We start from the raw sequence: 25467 nt of genomic DNA on the forward strand, positions 1-25467 counted from the left end.
AATGATATCATATCTATTGCCCTACCACTTTAACAAATAACCCCAGAATTAAGTGGTTTAAAACAACAAATATTTATTATCTCATAGTTCCTGTGGGTTTGAAATCCAGACATGGCTTAGTTAAGTCCTCTGGCTTAGGGCCTCACCCAGGCTGCAATTAAGGTGTTAGCTAACTTTATCTCAAGGCCTGACTAAAGGAGATCCCACTTCCAAGGTCACTCACGTGTCTGTTGGCAAGCCTCAGAAGATCCACCTCCAAGACCACTCACACAGCTGTGGGTAGGCCTCACGTCTTCACTGGCTATTGGGAAGAGACATCAGTTCCTTGCCTGATGGGCCTCTCCATAGGGCAGGTCCCAACAGATCAGCTGGCTTTCCTCAGAGCAAGCCAGGGAGAGAGTGAGAGAGAGGGTAAGCTGATGGAAGCCAGAACCTTTTTGTAGTCTATTCTCAGAAGCGATATCCTACCACTTTGTGCCGTATTAAATTTGTTACGTGTGTCACTAGAGCCAACCCACACCCCACTCAAGGAAAGAAGATGACACAACAGCGTAAGGACCAAGAGGCAGGGATTTGGGAACATTTTAAGTGCTTTCAACCACAGAAATAAAAACCAAAGTCTTTGTCTGCTTATACATAATGAATGTAGAAAATTCAAAAGAATCATACTAGATGTTTATAATAGGAGTCTAGCAAAGTTGTTAGGTACAAAAATCAGTACACAAAATATACTACACATCCACACACACACTATACACAACAAACAGAAAACAGGAATGTTAAAATAACCTTATTTATAATAGAATCAAAGATCAAGGTACCTATCAGTTATATAATAACTGTTGAAGCTAGGGATGAGTACTATTACCTTTACTTTCACATATATTTGAAAATTTTAATACTTACATTTGTTAAACATATCTAATACCTAGGAAGTCTAAAAAACATTTGCAAACTTTACAAACAAATTTGAATATTCTTCTCACTTATTCTAAATAAATGAAGGCATAAACTATGTTCATGGACTAGAAGACTTAATGCTGTAAAGATAGAAGTCTCTCCAAGTTGACTTACAAATTCAATACAATCAGAGTCAAAATCTTAAGCTGTGTTTTTGTGTACATGTTTAGTTTGATAATCTGATATCAAAATCTCAACAAAAGTGGGAAAAGTAAAACCATATTTGGAAATAGTCTTTAACCGTATTAACAATGCAAACTGAAACCATAATGAGATTCACCCACCAGAGGGACAATTCAAACCCGGACAATGGTTACATTTTGGTGCGGATGTTAAATGAAAGGAACTCATACACTGCTGACAGAGTGTTAATTGGTACAACCACTTTGAAAAACTGGTATTATCCATTTTTCAGTTTCACACTTAGGTGATGGTGATGTTTTATGACCTCTCCATAAGTATGGTATACTTAAAAGAAAAGTAATATTAAGGGGAAAAGAGAAAACTTAACATATATTTCCAAAGATAAAGCAGGAGAGGAGACTCTGGACAGCAAACTTGACTTTGGAGGCAAACTGAGTAAAAAGTACACTTGTTCTTTGCTCTAACAGAATTCCAAGGTTTGAGAATAAATACGGAAACACTAAAAAAACCCCATTACTTTATATATTTGCTTTATATATATAAAGTAAGGTGGGACCCAAACTAGCACAAATACTTTTGTCCATTTTTATGTGGGCAGAGTCTGAGCCCATTGTCGGAGGCACTTTGCTCCAGAAGAGCAGGAGCAGACCCCCGAGCAGGGAAAACCACGAAGAGCAGAGCACATGCGTCAGTGAGTTCACTCTTCTTATTGGGGTAGTGGCCCTCAGAAGCCTTCGAGATACCACCTAATCCAAGTGTTCCTCTATTTGCAAAGGCATAAAGCAAAGCAAAAGGAATGGACAGGGCACCCTCCCAAAGGCTGGTACAAACCCCAAATCTATTTCTTCTATCATAGAATAAATGACTAATCTGAGAACAGGGGCCAAGGCAACGTGATGTTAAGTATCTGAGGGTATTCTCTAACTTAAATAAATGCCCCCCAAAAAGAAACACCATGTACAATATTTTTTAAAAACAGTATTTATTTACATTCTACTTACTTTAAAAAGGATGAAGAAGTTGGGGGAAATGTGCACACATTTATAAAGAAGGTAGTCTCATTTTACTTAACCCATTTGTGTTTTTCATGAACTAACGAAGATTTGACTTAGAATCACATGTCTAAAGGGACACGTTCAGTTTTCCACCTCTAGCCAAGACTGAAATTATACCACTGCGGGCTTGTGGAAAGCTACTCAGCTTACAGGTAAACACCAACTAATGCATATGTCATAAAAGAACCAGCTTTAGTAAAATCTGCATCCAACAAATTGCCAATGAAACACACCGCCATCACAACACAGAACATTTAAAAATCTTTCTACAACAAGGAAAAACACAATTCACACAGGAAATATCATGAATGACTGTTAAGTCAACAGTATCACAGTGACCATGGTAACATTTGAATAGGGCCCAGTGCCCTATTCAAATGTGTGCACCATTTCTAAGACTTGGTTATAACAAAGACGACAATAACTACGCACAAAAATGAATACACAAATATCTCATAAACACCGTGAAAAATAACAAATAAAAATACCCTTAGCTTTCAAATAATTATAAACATGTTAACATGACCACTATATATTCATTTCATGTTTAACTGATTTGTACACTTTCAAAATAGCACTGAGTTTCAGAAAAATACTGGTAATGGCTCAAAGAAAACTTTGTGAGGTCAGATCATATTGATATTTCAGTAGTCTCTATTTTCTGTTCTTCTTTCTTCCACAATCATACTCTCTAATCACTCATTTACTCAAAACAGCATCAGAGGTCTCTACCAGCTGTGGAAGTGTTACATCCGAAAACTTCGAGTTCTTTGAAACGGCTGGAAGGGGTTTTTTAGTGCCCACATTAGGAGTTGAGGCTTTGCTTTTGGTTTTTCAGGAAACAGAAGTGCTTCACTTTCTGGTGTAGGAAATCGTTCCTGGTAGACTTCAGGATAGGATTTTTGAAACTACAAAAAAACAATGATCCACACTGAATCCATCACACAGATAAGAGCCAATAAAACTGGGCAATCTAATTTTAAAAGCTCCTGCTCCCAAAATTTCCCTATTTCTGCTTTGCTTGAATGTTTATTGTTTGCCATCAGAAAAGAGAACAAAGAAGAAAACAGATCACAAATTTACTTCGACACAAATCTGTATGTTTCCATATGTGAAATCATTTGATTCCATTTTCTATGTATCTAACACATCTTTAATTTGGTCCAATCTTCAAATAAACTTCTCATTTAAGTAACATTTCTTGAAACTTCCCCTGCTGCCAACAATAAGTAAGGCTTACTTTTAAAATAGGCACAAGTAATCTGACTTGAAAATAACTTACATTCTAAATAATCAGAAAATTTTGGTCCAACCACATTTCAACCTTTCTCTGCATCTCCAGCCCCACCTGCTTCTGCCCAAATGAAGACATTTTGGTTTATATCATACTATGAAAAAAGCTTAAAAAGAGGCAATAAGTTGTTCCTCACTACTGAACCCTTCTTCAAACTCACTGAGAAGAACATGACTGGGAACCCAGAACTGGAGCGCCCTGTGTCACCCTGCGTGCAGTGTGATCGGGAATCGATCTTCAAAAATAAGAACTGTTCCCTCAGTCTTGGGTCAATAATTTAAGAATGGTCATAGTAAATCTGTTCTGAGCTGAAAACTATTCTCTGAAACCCTAATCCATGTTGTCTAGTAGGAACTAAAAACTTAGTAATGCCTGAGGCAAGAAACAAATTTGACTCTGGATAGCTAACACCAAAGGCTTTTAATTTCTAGACATTTTATATTTGTAAATTCAGTCTGATTTGCCTTTCAAAGAAATCTGTCCTCATTTAATAGCTTCCCTAGATTTAAAGTAATTATTCCACTAATTCATATCATATGCCCATATCAGAATAAAAGACAAACATTAGAGAATAAATCAAGAGTTCAATAATGATAAAAGATCTACACTGGAAAATAAAGATATGAGAAATTGACAACTGTGTAAATCAGTGAGACTTCTAGAATACATAAACTAAAAAATATATTTTCAAAACTGCTATCGCAGAAGATGAGATTCATATGAAGCCTATTACAATAGAGAATTTAAAAACACATAAGAACAACTGGAAGAAGATAAGATAATAAAGAATATCCTTTTTACCTGCTTCAGTTTTTTCTTCTTCTCTTTGCTAGAGAGTTTGGCATCTGTGATAACTTCCTCTAACAAATCCGCCAGAGGTTCCTGAGAGCCGTACGCTCTTTGGTACTCAAATTCCTCTGGACTGATTTGACGGCAAAATGATGGAGCAGATAAAGTGATATCCATGTCGGCTCCAGGATACTTTATCTGAGGCAGAAGAATTAAGAGTGAAAGAAAACATTGTATTTTCAAATAAATTACAAAAACTTGTTCAGCTTGGCCCTGGCTGGCGTAGCTCAGTGAATTGAGCACAGGCTGCGAACCAGGCATCACAGGTTCGATTCCCAGTCAGGGCACATGCCTAGGTTGGCCCTGCAACCACACATTGATGTTTCTCTCTCTTTCTCTCTCCCTTCCCTCTCTAAAAATAAATAAATAAAATCTTAAAAAAAAAAAAAAAACTTGTTCAGCTCAAACACAGAATATCTCCTATGAGGAATGCAGTGCCATTTCTCAGTTCCACTGGGGAAAACTCCATACTAAAAAGTTCAAGTGTTTCCAGAACTTAAAAAAAATCACTTAATGTCACGGTTTTAAAAGAGATTTTTACCTTTTTAAACCCAAGAGCCATTTTAATAAACCAAATGCCCTCTTAATTAACAAGGTCTGAAGTTGAAACATAAACTGAAAATGTTGACTATAAACAATTCAAAACAGGGACAATGTTGGACACACAGTGAATTATCCAGGTTCCTTCCCCCACCTGAAGAGCCTGGTCCTCCCTCCCTTGGGGACGAACAGAGGCACACCCAGCTCAGCTGTCAGAGAGAGGGAAGTACTGCAACTTTCTTCCAAACACGTAAACAGTGAGAATCAGGTGCAAACAACAAATGTGCAGACAGTGCAACAGGACAAAAAGAAAAGAGAGAAATGAGAGGAAGGATGATGCCAAGCCCTGTGAACAAATGAGTATCCATTAAAAATAATTAATTTTAGCCCTGGCCAGTGTGGCTCAGTTGGTTGGAGCACTGTCTGGTAGACCAGAAGGTCACAGGTCCAGTTCCTGGTCAGGGTACATGCCGGGGCTGCGGGTTCGGTCCCCAGTCACAGCAGATGCAAGAGTCAGCTGATCAATGTTTTGGTCTCACATTGATGTTTCTCCCCCTCTCTTCCTCCCTGCCCCTCTCTCTAAAATAAATAAGCATGTCCTCGGATGAGCATAAAAATATTGTTTAATTTCAGAGTCCAAGGGGGTCATCTTCTCAAAAATACAGCACCTATTGTTCTCCTGCAGTGGATAAAATTACTACTATTACACTTACTTCTTTGGCTTAAGATTTTTTTTCCAGAAGCCATAGTTAAAAAATAAATGTTGCCAAGAAGAGTTATTCCCTTAAGTGCATTCCAGGCCTCACTATCAGTTTACCAGGCCAGCTACAGACAACCTAGGAGAGGCAGACCAGTAGCATGAAGGAAAAGGCATATGTACACATGACACTTTCTTTTTTCATTCCATGCAAGGAGGCCAGAAACAGCAAGACAGGGTCGGAGTAAAGTGTGAGTCCTAGGTACAAGGTGACAGGCAGAGCCTAGGACAGGAGGAAAACACTAGACACCTGTGATTAAGGGGCACAAGAGGAAGAGGAGGATTGCAAACAAGGTTGATAGAAAGTTAGTGCAAAGAACCAATGCCAACCTCACAACTGATCTCTCCCGGAGTCAGCCCGAAGCTGCCCCTGACAAGTCACCAGAACAGCCCATGGAACCCTGCTCGCTCTCAGAGAAGCGTTGCCCTGACTGTGTCATGATGCAGGGGCTAAGCAGTCTACGCAAGAGAACAGAGATCTGCAGGAGCTAAGTACTAAAACAAACAGCTCTGTGGCAATTCCACTGGATAATTCTAAGAGAGAAAACAACATCGGACAATTCAGCAGTTACTGGTTTTATTCAGTGCCTTCACAGCTAAATTAATCATCACAGCTGAGCCTTCCGATCTTCAACTGACAGCGAAGGGCTGACGAGTACAAGTCACTGATAGGTGCCGGTGCTATGTGAATACACAAAACCAGCCAGTATACTGTGCAACGCAACTCTTGCAACCACTTTTCCTTGCAGGAATTCAGTGAAGTATTTCTTTTGGTTTGTTTTTTAAATTTGACTCAGAAAAATATCAAGAAGAGGCAGGGAGATTAAAGTAAAACAGCAGTAAGATTAGGCTTTTCGCCTGTTGAAATGGCAAAGGTATGTATTTTAATGAGAACACCCAAAGTAGGAAAGGGTGCAGAGAAATGAACACTGTCTTGTACTACTAACAGGGATATAAATCGGAATGATTGTTCAGAAGGGAAATTTGGCAACATGCAACCAACACTTAAAATACATTCATGGCCTTTACCATGCAATGCTGTTCCTAGGAATTTATTCTTAGAAAATAATCATGGATCAACAACAACAACAACAATAACAAAAGCTGGCTATAAAAACATTTACTGTCACATTGCTCACAAAAGAAAAAAATGGAAACAATACCAACCAAAGTAAAGCATTTAAATAAGTTATGGTATAAGCATATTGTGAAACACTATGTTACCAACAGCAACGACACTGTGGAACAACAGTGATGATAAAACTACCAACCGAGAGCTTACTATGTGATAAACATTATTCTGAGCACTTGACATTTTAAGCCATTCAATACCCAAAGCAACCTGGAAGGCAGGCATTAACTACTATCATCCCATTGGACAAATGAAGAAAGACAGTTGTTGGGACAGATGCCGAAGCAGAGACACGTTACACAATGTGTGCAAGGTCGCACAGCTAATAAAGGACATGCCAGGAATTCAAACACCTCTTAGCTCCAGTCTGTGCTCTTGGCCATTCTAGTGTCAAACAAGAATATTTTACGATGAGGGAAATTTTTCTTATTGTATTATTAAGTGAAAGAAAGTAAGTTATGAAAGACACAGAAGAGAAAGAAGGGGACGGGAAGGGAAAGAGAAGGAGAGAAAGGGAGGGGGAGAGGAAGGGAGAAAAAGAAAGAAAAAAAGATAACAGAAAAATACCTGAAAGACTAATATTTACAGAACATTTGGTATAGCTGATATTTTTGGTGTATATTTTCTATACTTTCCAAATTCCTTTAATGTATTAAGTTAATAATGATCAAAATAGAAAAAATTCATTTTAACTTTTAAATTGCTCACTGGAAACAGCTAAACAGTTACTTCTTTTACTAATACGCTGGAAGGCAGCAGTTCCCTGGGCCTTAACTGAGGAACCTCAAAAAGTGCTCTAGTGAAGAGTCCAATCACGCAGAAGGAACTAAACACAATTTCTCCCAAAAGACTTCTTACCAAAAGTTTCTGCTTCCACAGGCTGACATACAAACCCCACTGTGGGGTCCACATAATAATAATACATTACATTTCTTTTGCATCATTTTAATATAATAGCAACAACAATAACAACACTCCCTTTCAAAGACTGCCTGCCGTGTGTCAGACGCCGTGCAGAGGGCTTTGCAGTAATCCAGTGTAGTGCTACACTGTGAAACACCGCCCAACAACGTTCTACAGCACATGTGGCCCATTTTAACCCTTACGGAAACTAAAACCTAGAGGTTAAGGGATGTGCCCAGCGCCACACAACCAGGAAAGGGGAGAGCCATGAGTTTGACCCAGGTCTTTATGGCTCTTGTTCCTCTACCACATCACATGGTAAAGTGAGGCAGCATGGCATGGTAGACAGGGGCACTGATCCTGGAGGCTGATCTCATCAGTGTGAACCTGGCTCTGTGATCTCGGACAAGTTGCTTAAGTTCTCCATGCTGCTGTTTTCTCATCCATACAGTACAAATATGAACATCATCTAGGTTGCAGAGCTATTAAGAATCAAGACTGTATTTCACATAAATCATTTGCATCAGGAAGTATACATAGACTCCGAACAAATTCGTTTAAGGAATTTGCAATCAAAAGTATGTAGCTTTCATGGATATAACACAACCAAGTAGGCAATCCACAGATTTTGAGTAACAAATGCGTAGTGCTTACTATGTGCCAAGTCTTGGTGTAAGCACCTTGTACATATTAATTCACTTAATCCTCATAAAGTAAAGTCCGAAGAAGTGTCCCAAGCTTACAGACTTTCTGCTGACAATTTCACAAGATCTAGTAATATCCTTTCCTTTACCTGCACTCTTCGTAGGTGAGCTACATGCTCCTCAATGGAGGTCTGCAAGGCCAAAGGGACTTTCAGAATCTCTTGGTAATTGTCCATCAAAAATGTCACCAACCTAGCAGCTAATAACTCATCCAAGTCCACTTCATCCTTGGAACACAAGATGCAACGGGAAAATGTCTGAATCATCTAAAAAAAAAAAAAGGTGGGGGGATTTTAAAATAAATACAGATGATTTTTTTTCTCTACTCTGAGGTGAGTGCAATCTAATTTGCAAAATGCAAATGTGACTAGTCAGTGAGAAATGGCCCGCAGCATAGGGTGCACACCCTACCTGGCTCATGCCACACCTGGTCATCTCAGATGGACTGATTTTCTCGTTAATCAGCATGAACAGAATGTGTGCTGCATCTCACAGAGACTTACTTAGCAGAGATGCTTTTCCGAATAGCTTCTAAACCCCTTTCACGAATGGTTTTAAATATGTATGTGCATATATATTTAAACAAATCCTGAAAATTACCATTACCAAATGACCTGGATCATGTAGCACTCAAGTTTGGTGCCATTTAGTTTGATAATACCTTAATTTTATTATTCATTTTTTTAAAGAGATCTACTAGCACAGTCTGTGTTGCTCAACTGTTATATATTTTCCTATTTAACTGTTATTTTCTCTAGGACTTTTGAATATACACTTGACGGTCACCTTTGACGAAAACTGTGAGACATTATAAGAAGTGTATTAAGTGATGAGACTCTTTATGGTAAGCAGAGATATAAAAAGTATTATAGCCGCTGCTTCCATAGAATTCACATTAACTACTCCATTCTTAATTCTATCCTTTGGAGGGACTTCTTTTTTTCTTTCTCACTAATCTTATTGCTGACAATCTTACTTCAAAGCCTATAAGCATGTAATTCTGTTTAGTAAGATGTCACTTTATCAACACTGCAGATGATACTTCATCTTCACTCACATTTATGTGTATGCAGATTCTTTACCAGAAGACTGTGAAGCCCAGGAAATCCATGAATGCCTTGAAACTGTGTGCAAAACTTTACACATGCAATCTTCTGGAGAATAAGTGCAAACTTTTCTTCAGTGTTTCAGAAAGGTCCATTAGCTTCCCTACCATCCAGCCCGACCCCCCAAAAAAGGTCAAGAATCACTCTGATGGGCACTGAGTCCTCCTCGAACCTCACTCCCCACTTCTCAAACTGGGCCAATGGACCCCCAGGGGGATATGGAGGTTCACCAGGATGTGGAAGGAACATACACACATCAATAAAACATCAATTTTACTCCAAGCCTTGTCTTTGAAAGAAATTAGGAAATTTAGCTAGTGAGCAATTCTAAACATAAACCCTATTTTAAAACATGCTGACATTACAAAGCAGAATTCAAAGTTACTCAATTTTAAGCAAAATTGAGAATATTTTACAAAAAAACCCTCACTCATGGACCCTTCGATAATACCTCGGGGAATACAAGTTCTCTTCCTCCTTTCAAATTGTCTTGTCCAACTCTGTATTTTACTTCTTCCCGATTTTACTCCACTTATATATGCTGCAGGTTCTGCAACCCTTTCTGAGCTGGAGGAGAGACCATTGGTTTCTCGAGAGATCCCTCCGCCCTTCTGTTCACCCTTCCTTCTCTTTGTGTTGACAGTAGGCAGGATACCACAGATTTCTCTGCACTAAAGAGCCTACCCCTACTCACTCTGTGCTTTTCCTCATGTTCTTTAAGACCCTAAGACAAAAGCACAAGACCAGTCGGGGTGGATTCCGAGCCATGGCACGTGAAGCAAGTCTGCCGGGTACCTTCCTCTGGTTACCAAGCTGGTGACCTTTACTCGGGTGAATTTTATTCCCAAACCTCAAGCCATGTTAGATGTTAGAAATCAACCCACCAGTGTTCGGGTGCCAAGGCCATCACAAAGTGGTGGCATCTCCTTATTTAAGCAGATCCTTGTCATCATCCTCATCAACAGCTGTAACTTTCTCCTATTTTCAGGGGGCAGGAGGAGGCAGCAAATCTGAAATGCTTCGATGGCCATTTTCTCTTCCTGTAATAAACCTGATTTAGAAAGAAAATTTTTAATCCGTATAAACCTCTTGACTCTCTTATGTTAACATTTTTATAAAATATATATTACTAAAATTATATAGAAATGTTTACATATTCAACTATACTGGATCAACTCATTAAACAATAGATCCACTGTCACTCACAACTCAGCACAGAAAATGCAAACCATCTAGTGTTCACAAATATATAAAACAAATACAGCCACTTCCCCTTCCACACCCTTGACAGATGCAACTAAACTTTCATAGCATTCTTACCCACTGAACCAAGAGCAGTCAGACTGAGCCTAACCTACCCCACAACACTCACACTGTTAATAGGTCCAAGATAACACAAGCAAGACATGAATGTGCCATCAATGCCCTGAATTCTCCCCGCTGTAGTACTTCCTCATAACAAGCAGATACCATCCTACATGATTCTCCAAGACTGAATAATAGACCTAATGCTCTTAGTCCACTGCCAAATAGCTCAGCTTCTTTCTCAATAACACCTGTCCAATACTCCTTCCTTCCACTTAAGCAATTTCTTCTAGTTAAGGGGTTGATTCAATTGTGTGCCATTTGTCCTCACCCAGTATGATTTTGCTAAAAATTAGGGTATTCTAGTATCATGAACTCCCTATTTGTCCGTGGACACAGCCATTCCAAGACCACTAGAGATGAAACTACTTTCACCAATTTACTGGTCCAGATCCAACCTTTTCAAGTTTCTAGTCTCTGACTTGTAGGCAAAATCATCTTTTACATTCCATAAATATTTTCTGACCATGCATGATATAATAGGAACTATGGTCCTGGAATTACAAAAATATGCCAGCTTCCTTCCTTTGAAGAGCGTACGAACTGTGAGAAGGAGAGATCCACAAAAAATAAATGACAAAATGTAAATATAAGAGGTGATGCAAGAAACATCTGCAAGGAGCATATTAGGGGAACTATAAGTCACTCAACATGAATGCGGCATAGGCTGTGAGGGTAAGGGCTTAGTATAGAAGTGAAACTAAAAATACCAGCAGAGACAAGATCCAACAAATCCTTGAATGGCAGATTAAGGAGCTTGGGTTTGATCCCAAAGGCAATGGATATGCATTGAGAGAAAGGGGACTGGAGGAGGGAGCTTTTATATTCCCAGTTCAGATCCTAAATGTTTACCAGAAATATTGCTGTGGATTATTAGTATCATTTATGTAGATCTGTTTTCAATTCAACATAATTAAATCCATGAAAAGGAAAAATGTTTATGACCATATTTTAATTCCTTCATGTATCTAAAAAATATTTATTAAGCCATGCCTATATTCCAGGAACTGTTTCAAAAAGAATACAGTGAGGAATGAAATGAACTCCTATCTGATCTCATGAAGCTCCAATTCCAACAGGTAATAAGGAAAAAGATATATAAATATGATCTAAGGTGGAGAAATGCCGTGAGAAAAATAAAGGACAGGAGCTGCGGGTGACGGGAAAAACTTCTAGTGTTCCGGGGAAGGTCTCTTTCTAAGCAGGTAACATTTCAGAAGCCACCTGAAAGAATGACAGTAAGCCAGCGAAATATCAAGAGATAAATTTCAATGCAGAGGAAATATCAGTTATAAAGACTTTCATGTGGGAGTATGTTTGAGGTCTCTGAGGAACAGCAGTGAGGCCTGTGTGAAGAGAGAACAGGGTATAATGAATATTCAATCAGAAAGGAGAGTAGAGGGGAAACCAAGGGACACATAGAACCTTGTCAACTACCATTAATGATTTTGGATTTTATTACAAGTGACCTGAGAAGTCATTGGAGAATTCTGGGTTTTGTATTTATATATAATATATATTACATATACACATATATACAAGGACTTCTGGACTAAGGCCTTGTATAGGAATCTGGAAAAAGTCCAGCCATTGTTAATATAATGAGAATTGTTTGTGCAACATCAATATAGCCTGGCAGGCAAAGAGAGTGAACTGGAATGCGTATGCATGAACGGTGACAACTTCACTGTACTAGTCAGGGGGGTGGTAGGTACCATTGAGTGAGCATGTGTACTGGGTAGTCATGGCATTCAAAATGACCGAGCAAGTAGAGCAATGAATCTGCATCGGTTTTGTGTTAAGCCTGAACATTCCTCTGTGGAAACTATTCAGATGATTCAGAAGGCCACAGCTATGGGCAACAGTGATTGGCAGCTTCATCACACCACTACATGTGCTCACGCATCATGTCTTGTGCAGAGATCTTTGGTGAAACATCTAATCAGCCAGGTGACTCAGCCCTGCTACAGCCCAGATTTGGCACCCTACATCTTCTGGCTTTTCCCAAAACTAAAATCATCTTTGAAAGGGAAAAGATTTCAGACTATCAGTAAAATTCAGGAAAATATGACAGGGCAGCTTATGGCGATTGGGAGAACTGTATGAGGTCCCCAAGTGCCTACTTTGAAGGGGACTGAGGTGTCACTGTCCTATGTCCAATGTTTCTTGTATCTTCTTCAATAAATGTCTCTGTTTTTCATATCACATGGCTTTCATATCACATACTTTCTAGACAGGCCTTAGGTGTTTTTTTATATATACACATACACATAAAACATAGTAAGATAGGTGAAATCTGCTTCTATAATTGGAACAAGGGATTTGTGGACTAACAGGATAGAAGGCTTCATGGAAAAAGCACAAGGAGAAATAAATACAGAATTTAATTACTTCCTGCCAGTTCCAGCTGCTACTTCATCCGAACTTTGCATCTTCCTTCTTCCTTGTTATCCACTTACAATCTATTCTCTGTACTGGCTGCCAGAGTAAAAAGTAATTTGGAAATGATAGATAAAGGTATTAGCATATAAACATGTTACATATTCATAGGCATTCTATGTTTACATATTTAAAATAAATATGAACACAGTGAGGAGAGAAATGGAAAATATAAAAGAGAACTAAATGGATTTTCTAGAGTTGAAAAATACTAAGCCTCAAACATTCATTGGATGAGAACTATAACAAATTAAACGCTGCAAAAAAGAAAATAAAAAAACTTAAATACACAGTAATATGAACTAGACAAAATAGAAGCAACCAGAGAGAGAAAAAAAGATGAACTGAGCTGCAGCAACCTATAAGAAAATGTCAAGTGATCTAGAAAAGAGGAGGTGTAGAGAAAATATTTGAAGAAATAATGGCCCAAAAGTTTCCAATGATGATATTGTACATAAACAGATCAAAGAAATTTAATGAATCAAAGCACAATAAACATAAAGAAAATCACATCAAGGCACATTATATATATTTAAATTCCTGAAAATCAGTGGCAGAGAAAACCTCAAAAGCCGTCAGAGGGAAAAAAAGACACATAATGTACAATGGAACAAAAATAAGGAATTACCACAGGACTTTTCATCAGAAATTATTTAAACCAGAAGACAAGGGATTGACATCTGTAAAGTGCTAAAAGAATAAAAACTTTAAACTTAGAATTCTGTATTTATTTAAAATATTTTTCAGAAATGAAGAAAAAAAAGTTTTCAGAGTCCCACCCCCCCTCCAAACCCAGATTATTTATTTTCCAAAAGACCTATATTACAACAAATGTTAAGGATACTTCTCAAGCAAAAGGAAACTGATACCAAATGAAAACCTGGATCTACACAAAGGAATGAAGAATACCAGAGAAGATTAATATATGGGTAGATAAAACTTCTTATATTTTCATTAATTTCTTTGAAAGAAAATTGCTTGTTTAAAGAGAAAATGACAACAATGTGTAGTAAGGTTTATAACATGCTGTTAAAAAACATATGTAGGACTAAAATGTATGAAACAATAGCACAAAGGGCAAGAGGGAGAAAATGAAAGAATACGGTAACAGCGTAGTGACATTGTATGTGAAGGAGTGTAATACTTAAAGTTAGGCAAAGATTTCCTGGGACATAAAAAGCATGAACCATAAAAGAAAACAATAAAGTGAACTTTATCAAAAAAAATTGTTTGCCTTTTGAAAGACATTGTTAAGAAAAAGAAAAAGAGCCCTGGCTAGGTGGCTCAGCGGATTGAGCGCTGGCCTGCGAACCAAAATGTCACCAGTTAGACTCCCAGTCAGAGCACATGCCTGGGTTGTGGGCCAGGTTCCCCAGGTGGGGGCGTGCAACAGGCAACCAATCCATGTATCTCTCGCACATTGACGTTTCTCTCCCTCGCTTTCTCCCTCCATTCCTCAATCTCTAAAAAGTAAATAAATAAAATCTTTTTTAAGAAAGAAAGAAAGACAGACAGAGAGAGAGAGAAAGAAAAGAAAAAGAAAGCCACAATCCAGGGAAAAAGATTTGAAATATATATAGTTAACAAAGGACTTACGTGCAGAACAAGCAAATTCTTAAAACTCAAAGAGAACAAACAGGCAATAAAAAATGAGCAGAAAATTTCAAGACAATTAACAAAAGATACATGAATGATCATTGAGCAAATGAATAAACACCCAACATTACTAGTCATCGAAAAATGCAAATGAAAACCAAAGAGATATATACCATTACAAACCCACCTGCATGGCTAAAATTTAAAAGACTAATGACATCAAGTGTTGAAAAAGATGTGAAGGTACTGGAAGACTCATCTATCATCGATGGGAATGTAAAATGGCCAACTACTTTGGAAAACAGCCTGTCACTTTCACATAAAAGTAAACATACATTTACCATGTGATCCAGCAATTACACTTCTAGCTATTTTCCTGAATAAGGCATATATTCATATGAAGTCTTATACATGGATATTCATAACAGCTGTGCAAAAACTTTTTAGTTTGATATAGTCCCACTTGTTTATTTTTTCTTTTGTTTCCCTTCTCCAAGACCTAAACATAAAATAAAACCGTACAAAAAAATTTCATGAGACACGTAAATTAATTCGACCAAAGTAAAACATAAAAGCTCGTTAGCTCATAGTTAAAATCACAGACAAGCCACAGACTAGGAAATGATACCTGTCAGACTGAAGGTAAAAAGAATTAGTATTCGGAATATATGAGGTCTATCCAGAAGATATCCAGCCACGTGATATAAAAAATAGACATTTATTGAAGAAGATACAAGGTACAAGGAACATTGTACACAGGACAATGACACCTCAGTCCCCTTCAAAGTAAGCTCCTGGGGACCTCACACAGTTCCCCCAATTGCCATAAGTTGCCCCATCGTATTTTCCTGAATCTCACCAATATTCTGAAATCTCTTTCCTTTCAAAGATGATTTTAGTTCTGGGAAAAGCCAGAAGATGCAGGGTGCCAAATCTGGGCTGTAGAGGGGCTGAGTCAACTGGCAGATTTGATGTTTCACCAAAAATCTCTGCACAAGATGTGATGCATGAGTGGACGCACTGTCATGATGAATCTGACCATCAACACTTGCTCATAGCTGCGGCCTTCTGAATCATCTGTATAGTTTCCATGGATGAATGTTCAAGCTTAACGCAAAATTTGATGTAGGTTTGTTGCTCTAGACTCGCTCATGTGTGGCTATTGAATGTGACAGCCACACAGTACACATGCTCACTCAATGGTATCTACTACCTCAGTAACTAACACAGTGAAGTTGTCATTGTTCACGCATGCACATTGCAGTCCACTCTCCTTGGCTGCCAGGTTACGTCAATGTCATGCAAACCGTTCTCTCTATATTAATAATGACTGAACTTTTCCCAGACAGATCTCGTATTTTTAAAATGACCAAAAAAAAAAAAATCAAAAGAAAAAATGGGTTAACAGTTCAAATACTTCACCCAAGATGAAACCCACATAACCAATAAATATCATTAAGATTCCTTTTTACACCCAACAGATCAGAAAAATTAAAAAGCCAGATGAAACAAAATATTGGGAAGGAAATGTTCAAGTAGGAATATATAGTGCTAATGGGAATGTAAATTACTAATAGAACCACTCTGGGAAGCAACTTGCTAGAACTAGTGAATACCAAAAACCCAGAAATTTTGCTCCCATGTACAGAGAAACACATGGATGCCTTTACAATGTTGTAAATGTGGTGTTAAATTAGGGGCGGTGCACAGGGAAGTCTATTATATTAGTCTCTGTTCTGCTAATTTAATACCACCCCCAGCCCCAAATAGTATTTTTGATGGAAATCTGGAAATCAAATTACAGATTTGGTTCCTTTTTTAAGTGCTATTCTTCTCTTTTTATGAACCATAACTCCAATAACAATGAGCACATTGAACACTAGACCTTGGCTTCCAAATATCATTCTTTACTAAAAGGAACCAAGAATCCTTGAAGAAACTGCTGACTCTAGGACTGGGGAAAGAAAGTACAAGATGATTCTGTAGTGCAAGGAAGTACTCTAAGAATGACAGGGGTGTGGCAAAAAGGTATGTGCGCCAGTCTGAGAAGCCCCCTCAGGGATTCTGATTACATGTATAGCAGACTGCTGGATACTGTCCTGTTTGTCACTGGGGCTGTCCCGTTCAGTCCCCACCCACCAGTCTCTCTCTCTCTGTGCTTTGCTCAGGCTAGCTTTCATGCTATGTATTTAAATTCCTTGACCTTTTCTTCTGCACTGTCTAATCTGTTCCTAATCCTGACTAATAAGCTTTTTTTTTAATTTGCAATATTCTATTTTTTTAAAATCCTACAGTTGAATCTGTCCTTTTTTCTTTGTTCACTTTTTTATGAGACTATCTTTATTTTAGTGTACAATTCAATGTTTTTTTGTTGTTATTTTTTGTAGGGTTTTTTTTGGGGGGAGGGAGCTTGGTATATTCATGAAGCTATGCACCTCACTACTATTTCATATTTCATTCGAGAACATTTTTGTCACTCCAGAAAGAAATCCCCATTCCTGTTAGCAGTTACTTCCCATAACCTTTTCCCAGCCCTTGGAAACCACTAATCTCTGTCTCTATAGATCTGCCTGATCTGAACATTTCATATAATGAAATCATACAATATTGTCATCTTTGGAGTCTGGCTTCTTTCACTGAGAATAACGTCTTCAAGATTCATCCATGGTGTAGCATATAAGTAATATTCTACAGCAAGGATACACTACATGTGATGCATCATTTGATGGACATATCAGTTGCTTGTACCTTCTGGCTATACTGAGTAATGTTGCTATGAACATTCGTGTACAAGTTGCTGTATGGACATATGTCTTCAATTATCTTGGGCATATACCTAAAAGTAGAATTGCTGAATCACATAGTAGCTCCATGTTTAACTTTTTAAGGAACCACCCTAAGTGTATAAAAAATGTGCCACTTTACATTCCCACCCCCAACATTCTCCACATCCTCACTAACACTTGGTATCCAGCTTTTATATTATAGTCACCCTTGTGTATGGTAAGTGGTATCTCATTGTGGTTTAGATTTATCCAGCTTTAAGGAATATTACACTAGATATGCACAGCTTACTGTTTATTCAGAAATATGCAAGGGGATCCCTATGCAGATTTTTTTTTAAAGATTTTATTTATTTTTAGAGAGGGAAGGGAAGGAGGGAGGGAGGGAGAGAGGGAGAGAGAGGGAGAGAGAGAGAGAGAGAGACAGAGAGAGAGAGAGAGAGAAACATCAATGTGCGGTTGCTGGGGGTTATGGCCCGCAACCCAGGAATGTACCCTGGCTGGGTATCAAACCTGGGACACTTTGGTTCCCAGTCCGCGCTCAATCCACTGAGCTACGCCAGCCAGGGCTTCCTATGCAGATTTTTAAAGCTCTTTCTCTGCATGACTGGCTTGAATTAGTTTGGTAGGGCTGTCATAACAAAATTATCACAGACTATGTGGCTTAAAGAACAAAAGTTTGTGCTCACTTCAACAGCACAAATACTAAAACTGGAACAATACAGAGAAGATTAGCATGGCCCCTGCTCAAGGATGACACACAAATTCATGAAGTGTTCCATATTTTAGGGGGAAAAAAAGAACAAAAGTTTATTCTCTCACAAGTCTGGAGGCTAGAAGTCAGAGATGAAGGTGTCAACTCAGGCTGGTTTCGCCTGAGACTTCTCTCCTTGCCTGGCCGATGGCTGCCCTCTTGCTCTGATCTCACCTGGTCGTCCCTTAGTCTGTGTATGGTCTGTGTCCTGAACTCTTCTTATAAAGACCCCAGTCATGCTGGCAAGTCACCCATATGACTACATTTTACCTCAATTATCTCTTTAAAGGTCCTAATAGAACTACAATCTCATGATAAAGTAATGGAGGTTAGGACTTCAACATAAGAATTTCAGAAGCCCTGGCTGGCATAGCTCAGTGGACTGAGCGCGGGCTGCGAACCAAAGTGTTGCAGGTTCAATTCCCAGCCAGGGTACATGCCTGGGTTGCAGGCCATAACCCCAGCAACCGCACATTGATGTTTCTCTCTCTCTATCTCCCTCCCTTCCCTCTCTAAAAATAAATAAATAAAATCTTTTAAAAAAAAGAATTTTAGAAAGGACACAATGCAACCCTTAACATTCTCTGGGTTTCTAAACTACAAGGTCCAGCCTCTTCATCCAACTTCTGTCTGTCCAACTGAGAAAGACGGACATGCTCAGCTGGCCTCCACCTCCCTTCATCGCAACCTGAGAAGTTCTCCTGTGCAGGAAGCCACGGCACCGTAGTGCTCAATTCATTGTTTTCACTTCGGCCATGGGCCACCATCCTACATGTGGTCCAATGTCTGAACATAGTTGCCTCTTATCCTATCCAGTTTTGTAGTTGTTTTTTGACAGAAGGGTAAACCCAATCCCAGTTTTGGGATCCCAATCTCCATCATTGTCAAAAGCAGAAAAGTTCCTCCGTTACCTTTTAAAAAATAAAAACTTATATATTTAGTCTTGAGTTTGCAATTCGTGGGTCAATACTCCTCAAAAAATAGCTAACATACATATATGTTTGTTTGCTTAATTTTCATGATAATGCCAAGTCACACAGCTTACAAGGACACAAGCTGGAGTTGGTCAGGTCCAGCGTCTGCATTCTCAACATCTGTACCACCTGTACTACAGCCGACAAGAAAGAATTTCCTCATTCTTATTCACAATGATGTCAGCTCTGCTTGCTATATTACAAATCAGATTTTAAAGTGTCAAGGGAACTCATACAAATAATTTCCTATGATACCTATAATTTATAAAATTTCCTCAAAGTTACCAAAGAGAATTTTTACAAAGTCATGTCATATATTCAACATTTGAAAAGCAGAGGTACTAGGAGCATGGAATGACTGTATAGAACAAAATGACTAGGCAAATTATTCAACCCTTTTTCAAATCTACTAAAATTCTCAACTGCAAATGGAAATATAATAGTAACTAACAGTACCAATCTCACAGGAGTATGGTGAAGATTACTAAAGTAATACTTAGGTAATAAAATGATTCCAAAATTTTGAGAAATGCCTCCATAGTCATAATGGCCGAGAGAATATCTATATGCAAATTAAACTTAAACACAGAATTAATATGGGAAGGTCTCACACATTTCAAATCTTAATGCTGCCAAGTATCTCTTCATTTCCTACCCTGGTGTCCAGAACATTACAGGTGCTAAATTAATGTCATTTCAGTGACTGAAAAGACTTGGGACATCAGTAATACCACCGTTTTGTCTCCTTATGAATCAAATGAGATTCGGAAAACCTTGCTCCTTCATTTTAGAAGACTGAGTAACATTACTGAATGCCTTCTAGGCCACAGTACTATATGTTAAGCAATTTTATCTGTTCACATTTAATCATTTTGACTATTCTGTAAAGAAGGAAATATTGCCCCATTTAACAGACAAAGAAACCAGAGTTCAAAATAGTTAGTACCTGACCCAGGAACTCAACTGGTATTCAAATCTATGTGCTAGTCCTCCTTATACACAACTACATTCTTCTTATCTGGACGATAAGAGGATAGCTTCCAGAAACAACTTCCTCTCAATAAACTCAACTTGGTGTTTATTTGATGCTAACACTGAGTGGTCAGCAATTATTAATTATTAATTAAAAGATTATGCTCTCTACTTAATACCAAACTCTATATACGTAGGCATACTTTTTGGGGCTACTATATATGTCTTCGATAAAAATTATTTTAATTTTGGATTGTGTTTTAAAAGTTCATCTGCCCACCACCTATCATCATTGTACCAGGTCAGAAATAGTCTTTTGGCAAAAACTCCAGGAACCTGAAAAAAAAGCCTTAAGGCCCTAGTAGTCATTAAGTAAATCTACATTTTAGAAGAGATCAAACCTAGAGTATAAGGCACACATGCATTAATAACATTTCTCAACCACATTAAGGCTATAATTTGAAATCACAAAAATATTATTAGAAAACTTACAAAACTGATAGGGAAATACTTGATAATTTTTAAAATGTTTTTGAATGTTTAAAGAAGCAGCAGTGTAAAAGGTTACATGCCTAGGTATCTGTTAATGTGAGCAACACAGGTGCTAAAGACAGGCTAAGAACTGAGTTGTAAGAACATTTAGCTGTGCCCCAGTTTATCACATCACTATACATATCACATAAAAATAGAGAACAGATTAAAAATAAAATAAAATATGTGTTTACAGGAAGTAATGATATAACACATGACCCATGGACATGAACAATGGTGGGGGGACTGCCTGAGGAAATGGGGTGCTGGGTAGAGGGGGATAAAGGGGGACATTGGGACAACTGTAATGGCATAATCAGAATATAGTTAAAAAAATTAAAACTAATAATAGTAACTAATATTTACAGTGATGAAACTAATTTATAATGTTGAAAATAGCTGGCATTTATTAAGCATTTTATTATGTACCTAGCAGTGTGCTAAAGAGTTAATATATCTCATTTATTCTTTATAACAATCTCTGAGGTAGATACCATTATTATTTCCATTTATAAATTTTAAAAAGGGGAGGCTTAAAGAGATTAGGTCATTTGCCCAAATCACATAGCTCGTTGGTGGTAGGTGGGATGTGAGCCCACAGAGTTTAAGAGTCTAACTCCTAAATACTATACTGTATTTCCTATTTTTTCCATGTGGCCAATTATTTCCTAAGGAGAAGTTCCTAGAAGTAGAAATGCTGGTTCAAACAGCATGATAAACATTTTACAAGCAGAGAGACAAAGAAAGTGCCAGTCTACATTCTTCAACTTGGGGGCATGATTAGAAACAATAAAAAAAGCAGGGAATTTCTGAACATAACTAAACCTGAAACTAGCTCCTTTACTCAAAGGAGAGCACTTCAAAACCATTTTTCTGAGAGTCAACAATAAAGCCAGGTGATGACTATGGCTAATTTCCCTCTCGGGAGCAAAAAACAGGATGTAGTTTATGCCTGAAGAAACTCAAACCACTTTAAAATGCTAACTCCACAATACATAAGCATGAAAAACTGAATACAACTCTAAAATATAAGCCTTAAGTTAAAGGTATTTTTAATCTATCTGTAAAGAACAAACCATGCTCTGCCTTATCTGAGCATAAAGGACAAACCATGCAAAATATAAGCATCTGTCACAATTAACTACTATTAGTAGTAATATTTGAGCAATATTATACTTTCTGAGAGGTCTTTACATTAATTAAATCCTTACAATCACCTTCATCTATAAATTTAGAGCAGGGTTTTTTTAAAGTTTTTTTACAACTAAAATTAAAAAATACATTTTACATAGTAACACCACATATGCATATTCATAGGTATTTAAAATAAAAAAGTTATAAAAATACCTAATCTTACTATACACAGAGCACTCTGATAGTCTGCAGACGACCCTATGTCGGTTTTTAAAAAATTTTTTAAATGTTGTTCTACAGACTTCCAGCCAAGATGGGGAGGCACAGGTAGACACACTGTGCCTCCTCGCACAACCAAGATAGGGACAACAACAATTTAGAAACAGAGTAACAACCAGAACTGACAGAAAATTGAACTGTGTGGAAGTCAGACAACCAAGAAGTTAAAATAGACCCGTTTATCCAGACCGGTAGGAGGGGCAGAGCTGGGCAGCCAGGTGGGAGTTGCGGTGCAGAGAGCAGAGAGCTTTGGGACCGGGCACGTAAGGCATCTGGGGTGCGCAAGACCGCAGTGGGTGGACCCAGAGTGCGCAAGCTGGCAGACCCCAGTCGAGGGGTGGCAACTGGCAGACCCAGCAAGGCAGGAAGTGTGAAGCAAGGCACTGCATGCAACTCAGGGTCCCAGCGCTGGGAAATAGAGCCTCGGGGCACTGATTGAAAACACCTGTGGGGGTTGAGGCACAGGGAGAGACTCCCAGCCACACAGGAGAGGTCTTTGGAAAGTCCCATGGGGTGCACAAGCCCACCCACACGGGAATTGGCACCAGAGGGGCCCAGTTTGCTCGGGGGAAGCGGTGGAAGGGACTGAAGTCCAACGGAGAGCAGAGCAAGCACCATTGTTCCCTCTAGGACCCTGCCCCCACATACTACATCCCAGCCCAGTGACTGAGGTGCCCCACCTTGGTGAACACCTAAGGCTCCCCCCCTCATACGTAACAGGTGTGGCCAGACCAAAGGAAAAAAAAAAGATGGCTCAAACAGAATTGAAAGCCCCACAGACAGTACTTTTAAGCAACTGAGAGATAGCCAACCTATCAGATGCACAGCTCAAAGCACTCGTGATCAGGATGCTCACAGAATTGATTGGCTTTGGTCACAAATTAGATGAACAGATGCAGGCTATGATAAGACAAATGAAGGAAAATGCACAGGGAACCAATAGTGATGGGAAGGAAACTGGGACGCAAAACAATTGGGTGGACCAGAAGGAAGAAAAAAACAACCAAACAGGAAAGAATGGAGAAATAAGAATTCAAAAAAATGAGGAGAAGCTTAGGAACCTTCAAGACATCTTTAAACATTCCAACATCTGAATTATAGCGGTACCAGAAGGAGAAGAGGAAGAGCAACCAGAGGAAAACTTATTTGAACAAATAATAAAGGAGAACTTCCCCATTCTGGCAGGGGAAATGGACTTCTAGGAAGTCCAGGAAGTTCAGGGAGTCCCAAAGAGGTTGGACCTAAGGAGGAACACACCAAGGCAAATCATAATTACATTAGCCAAGGTAAAAATGAAGGCGAGAATCCTAGAAGCAGTAAGAGATAAGGAGACAGTAACCTCCAAAGGAGTTCCCATCAGACTGTCAGCTGATTTCTCAAAAGAGACCTTACAGGCAAGAAGGGGCTGGAAAGAAGTATTCCAAGTCATGAAAGGCAAGGACCTACATCCCAGATTGCTCTATCCAGCAAAGCTTTCATTTAGAATGGAAGGGCAGATAAAGTGCTTCTCAGATAAGTTCAGGTTCAAGGAGTTCATCATGACCAAGCCCTTATTTTATGAAATGTTAAAGGGATTTACCTAAGGAAAAGATGATAAAAAAACATGGATAGTAAAATGACAGCAAATTCACAATTAACAACCACACCTAAAACAAAAACAAAACAAACTAAGCAAACAACTAGAACAGGAACAGAACCACAGAAATGGAGATCACATGGAGGGTTAGCAACAGGGGAGTGGGAGGAGGAGAGAGGGGGAAAAGGTACAGAGAATAAGTAGCATACATGGTAGATAGAAAATAGATAGGGGGAGGGCAAGAATAGTATGGGAAATGTAGAAACTAAAGAACTTATGACACGTGGACATGAACTAAAGGCGGGGAATGTGGGTGGGAGACGGTGTGCTGGGTGGAGGGGAATGAAGGTAATGGAACAACTGTAATAGCATAATCAATAAAATATATTTTTTAAAAAAGAAAAAAATGTTGTTCTACTACATAGAATTCACATCCAACATGCAGTTTCTGAAACAATGGCTTAGGGACTACTGAGTTTGAACCGAGGCTTGTGCACAACAAACATCTAGGAATACACAGCCAGAAGTCAGACACTGGTCTTGATTTCAGGAGACAGATCTGAGATAAGGATAAGAACTGAAAATACTCAGCACATGGGTGATTCACAAAGTGGTAAGGATGTGGTCAAAGAAAAGAAAAGACTTGAAGTTGATGTGTCTTTAATACTTAAGGCCTTCTTGGCATCCAGTCCCAAGGATGTTACTCATCATTCAAATGGCAAAGCAGGACTCGCTTTTCATTCTGCCTTTGAATGTTGGAGTGCTATGTATTGCATTCCTCAGTTCAAATACATATAGGAATACTTAGATTCTCAAAAGTAGTTTAATCTGAGCTGTCTACTTTTTTGCCTAACTTCTTTCTCATTGCTCACCATTATCTAATCATTTTTCTCCCCTTCAATAAAAGCTTACTGACAAAAGCACACTACAGGATTCAGAAAAAAATGAATGCAAGAGAACACAGCTTTACAACGCAGTTGAACTCAAGAGACATCTTCAGCAAGTACATTTGAGTTCTTCAAGATCATAAAGTGTTAGTGATTTCAAAGAGCTTCTTGGTTTTTTTAGGTTTCATTTTAAGAGCTTCTGCAGGATATTAGCATCCTATTCTCATTTTACAGCCAAAGAGTTTTAATGTTGTACCTATTATTTGGATTTATTTCATTTTGCTAAAACAGAAGCTAAAAGAGTAACTTTTTCATCTTGCATCATTTCTACAGTCTCAATGCCATCGTAAAAATAATGACTCTTCCTTGTCCTGAGAAAATGACAAGGGCCTTCTGCAGCCCCAGAGGTAACCTGTCTCCTTTTCAGAATGATGTGATACTGCTTATCTCAACTATAGATTGTAAAGATCTATCACAAGTAGTTTTACATAAAAATCTTCCAATCACTTGAGAGAAGAAATAAATAGATGGCAACATATGCTTATCCTATCTTAGTTTATACATTGTTCCAATTTTTGTAATTTTCAAAACAACAACAACAAAAAGATACTCTGTAGGAAAATAAGTGTTACCCATTGCTTTGCGTTTAACGCTTTTGTGTCTATGACTGGCATTACTGTCACTTACCAACAAGAAAACTGGGGCCTAGAGAGGCAGAACAATTTGTCAAAGT

General features: G+C 38.4%; 1 protein-coding gene and 1 non-coding gene across 2 annotated transcripts in view; one reads left to right on the forward strand and one right to left on the reverse strand.

Moving 5' to 3' along the window:
- Nucleotides 1-2077: 2077 nt before the first annotated feature.
- DEPDC1B (DEP domain containing 1B) overlaps nt 2078-25467 on the reverse strand; it is a 61795-nt gene continuing 38405 nt past the window's right edge. Inside the window, exons 8-11 of the mRNA XM_028523626.2 lie at nt 10329-10495; nt 8428-8604; nt 4255-4440; nt 2078-3067 (exon numbers count right to left, since the gene is read on the reverse strand). Of these exons, the coding sequence (XP_028379427.1) occupies nt 2906-3067; nt 4255-4440; nt 8428-8604; nt 10329-10495 (692 nt within the window). The 3' untranslated portion in view covers nt 2078-2905. The remainder of the gene's footprint in view (nt 3068-4254; nt 4441-8427; nt 8605-10328; nt 10496-25467) is intronic.
- Nucleotides 18309-18415, forward strand: LOC114513738. Its single transcript, XR_003685863.1, has one exon. It is a non-coding gene; the product is annotated as a U6 spliceosomal RNA (small nuclear RNA).

Source organism: Phyllostomus discolor, chromosome 3 (genome assembly GCF_004126475.2).
Source record: "Phyllostomus discolor isolate MPI-MPIP mPhyDis1 chromosome 3, mPhyDis1.pri.v3, whole genome shotgun sequence".
Classification (NCBI taxonomy): domain Eukaryota; kingdom Metazoa; phylum Chordata; class Mammalia; order Chiroptera; family Phyllostomidae; genus Phyllostomus; species Phyllostomus discolor.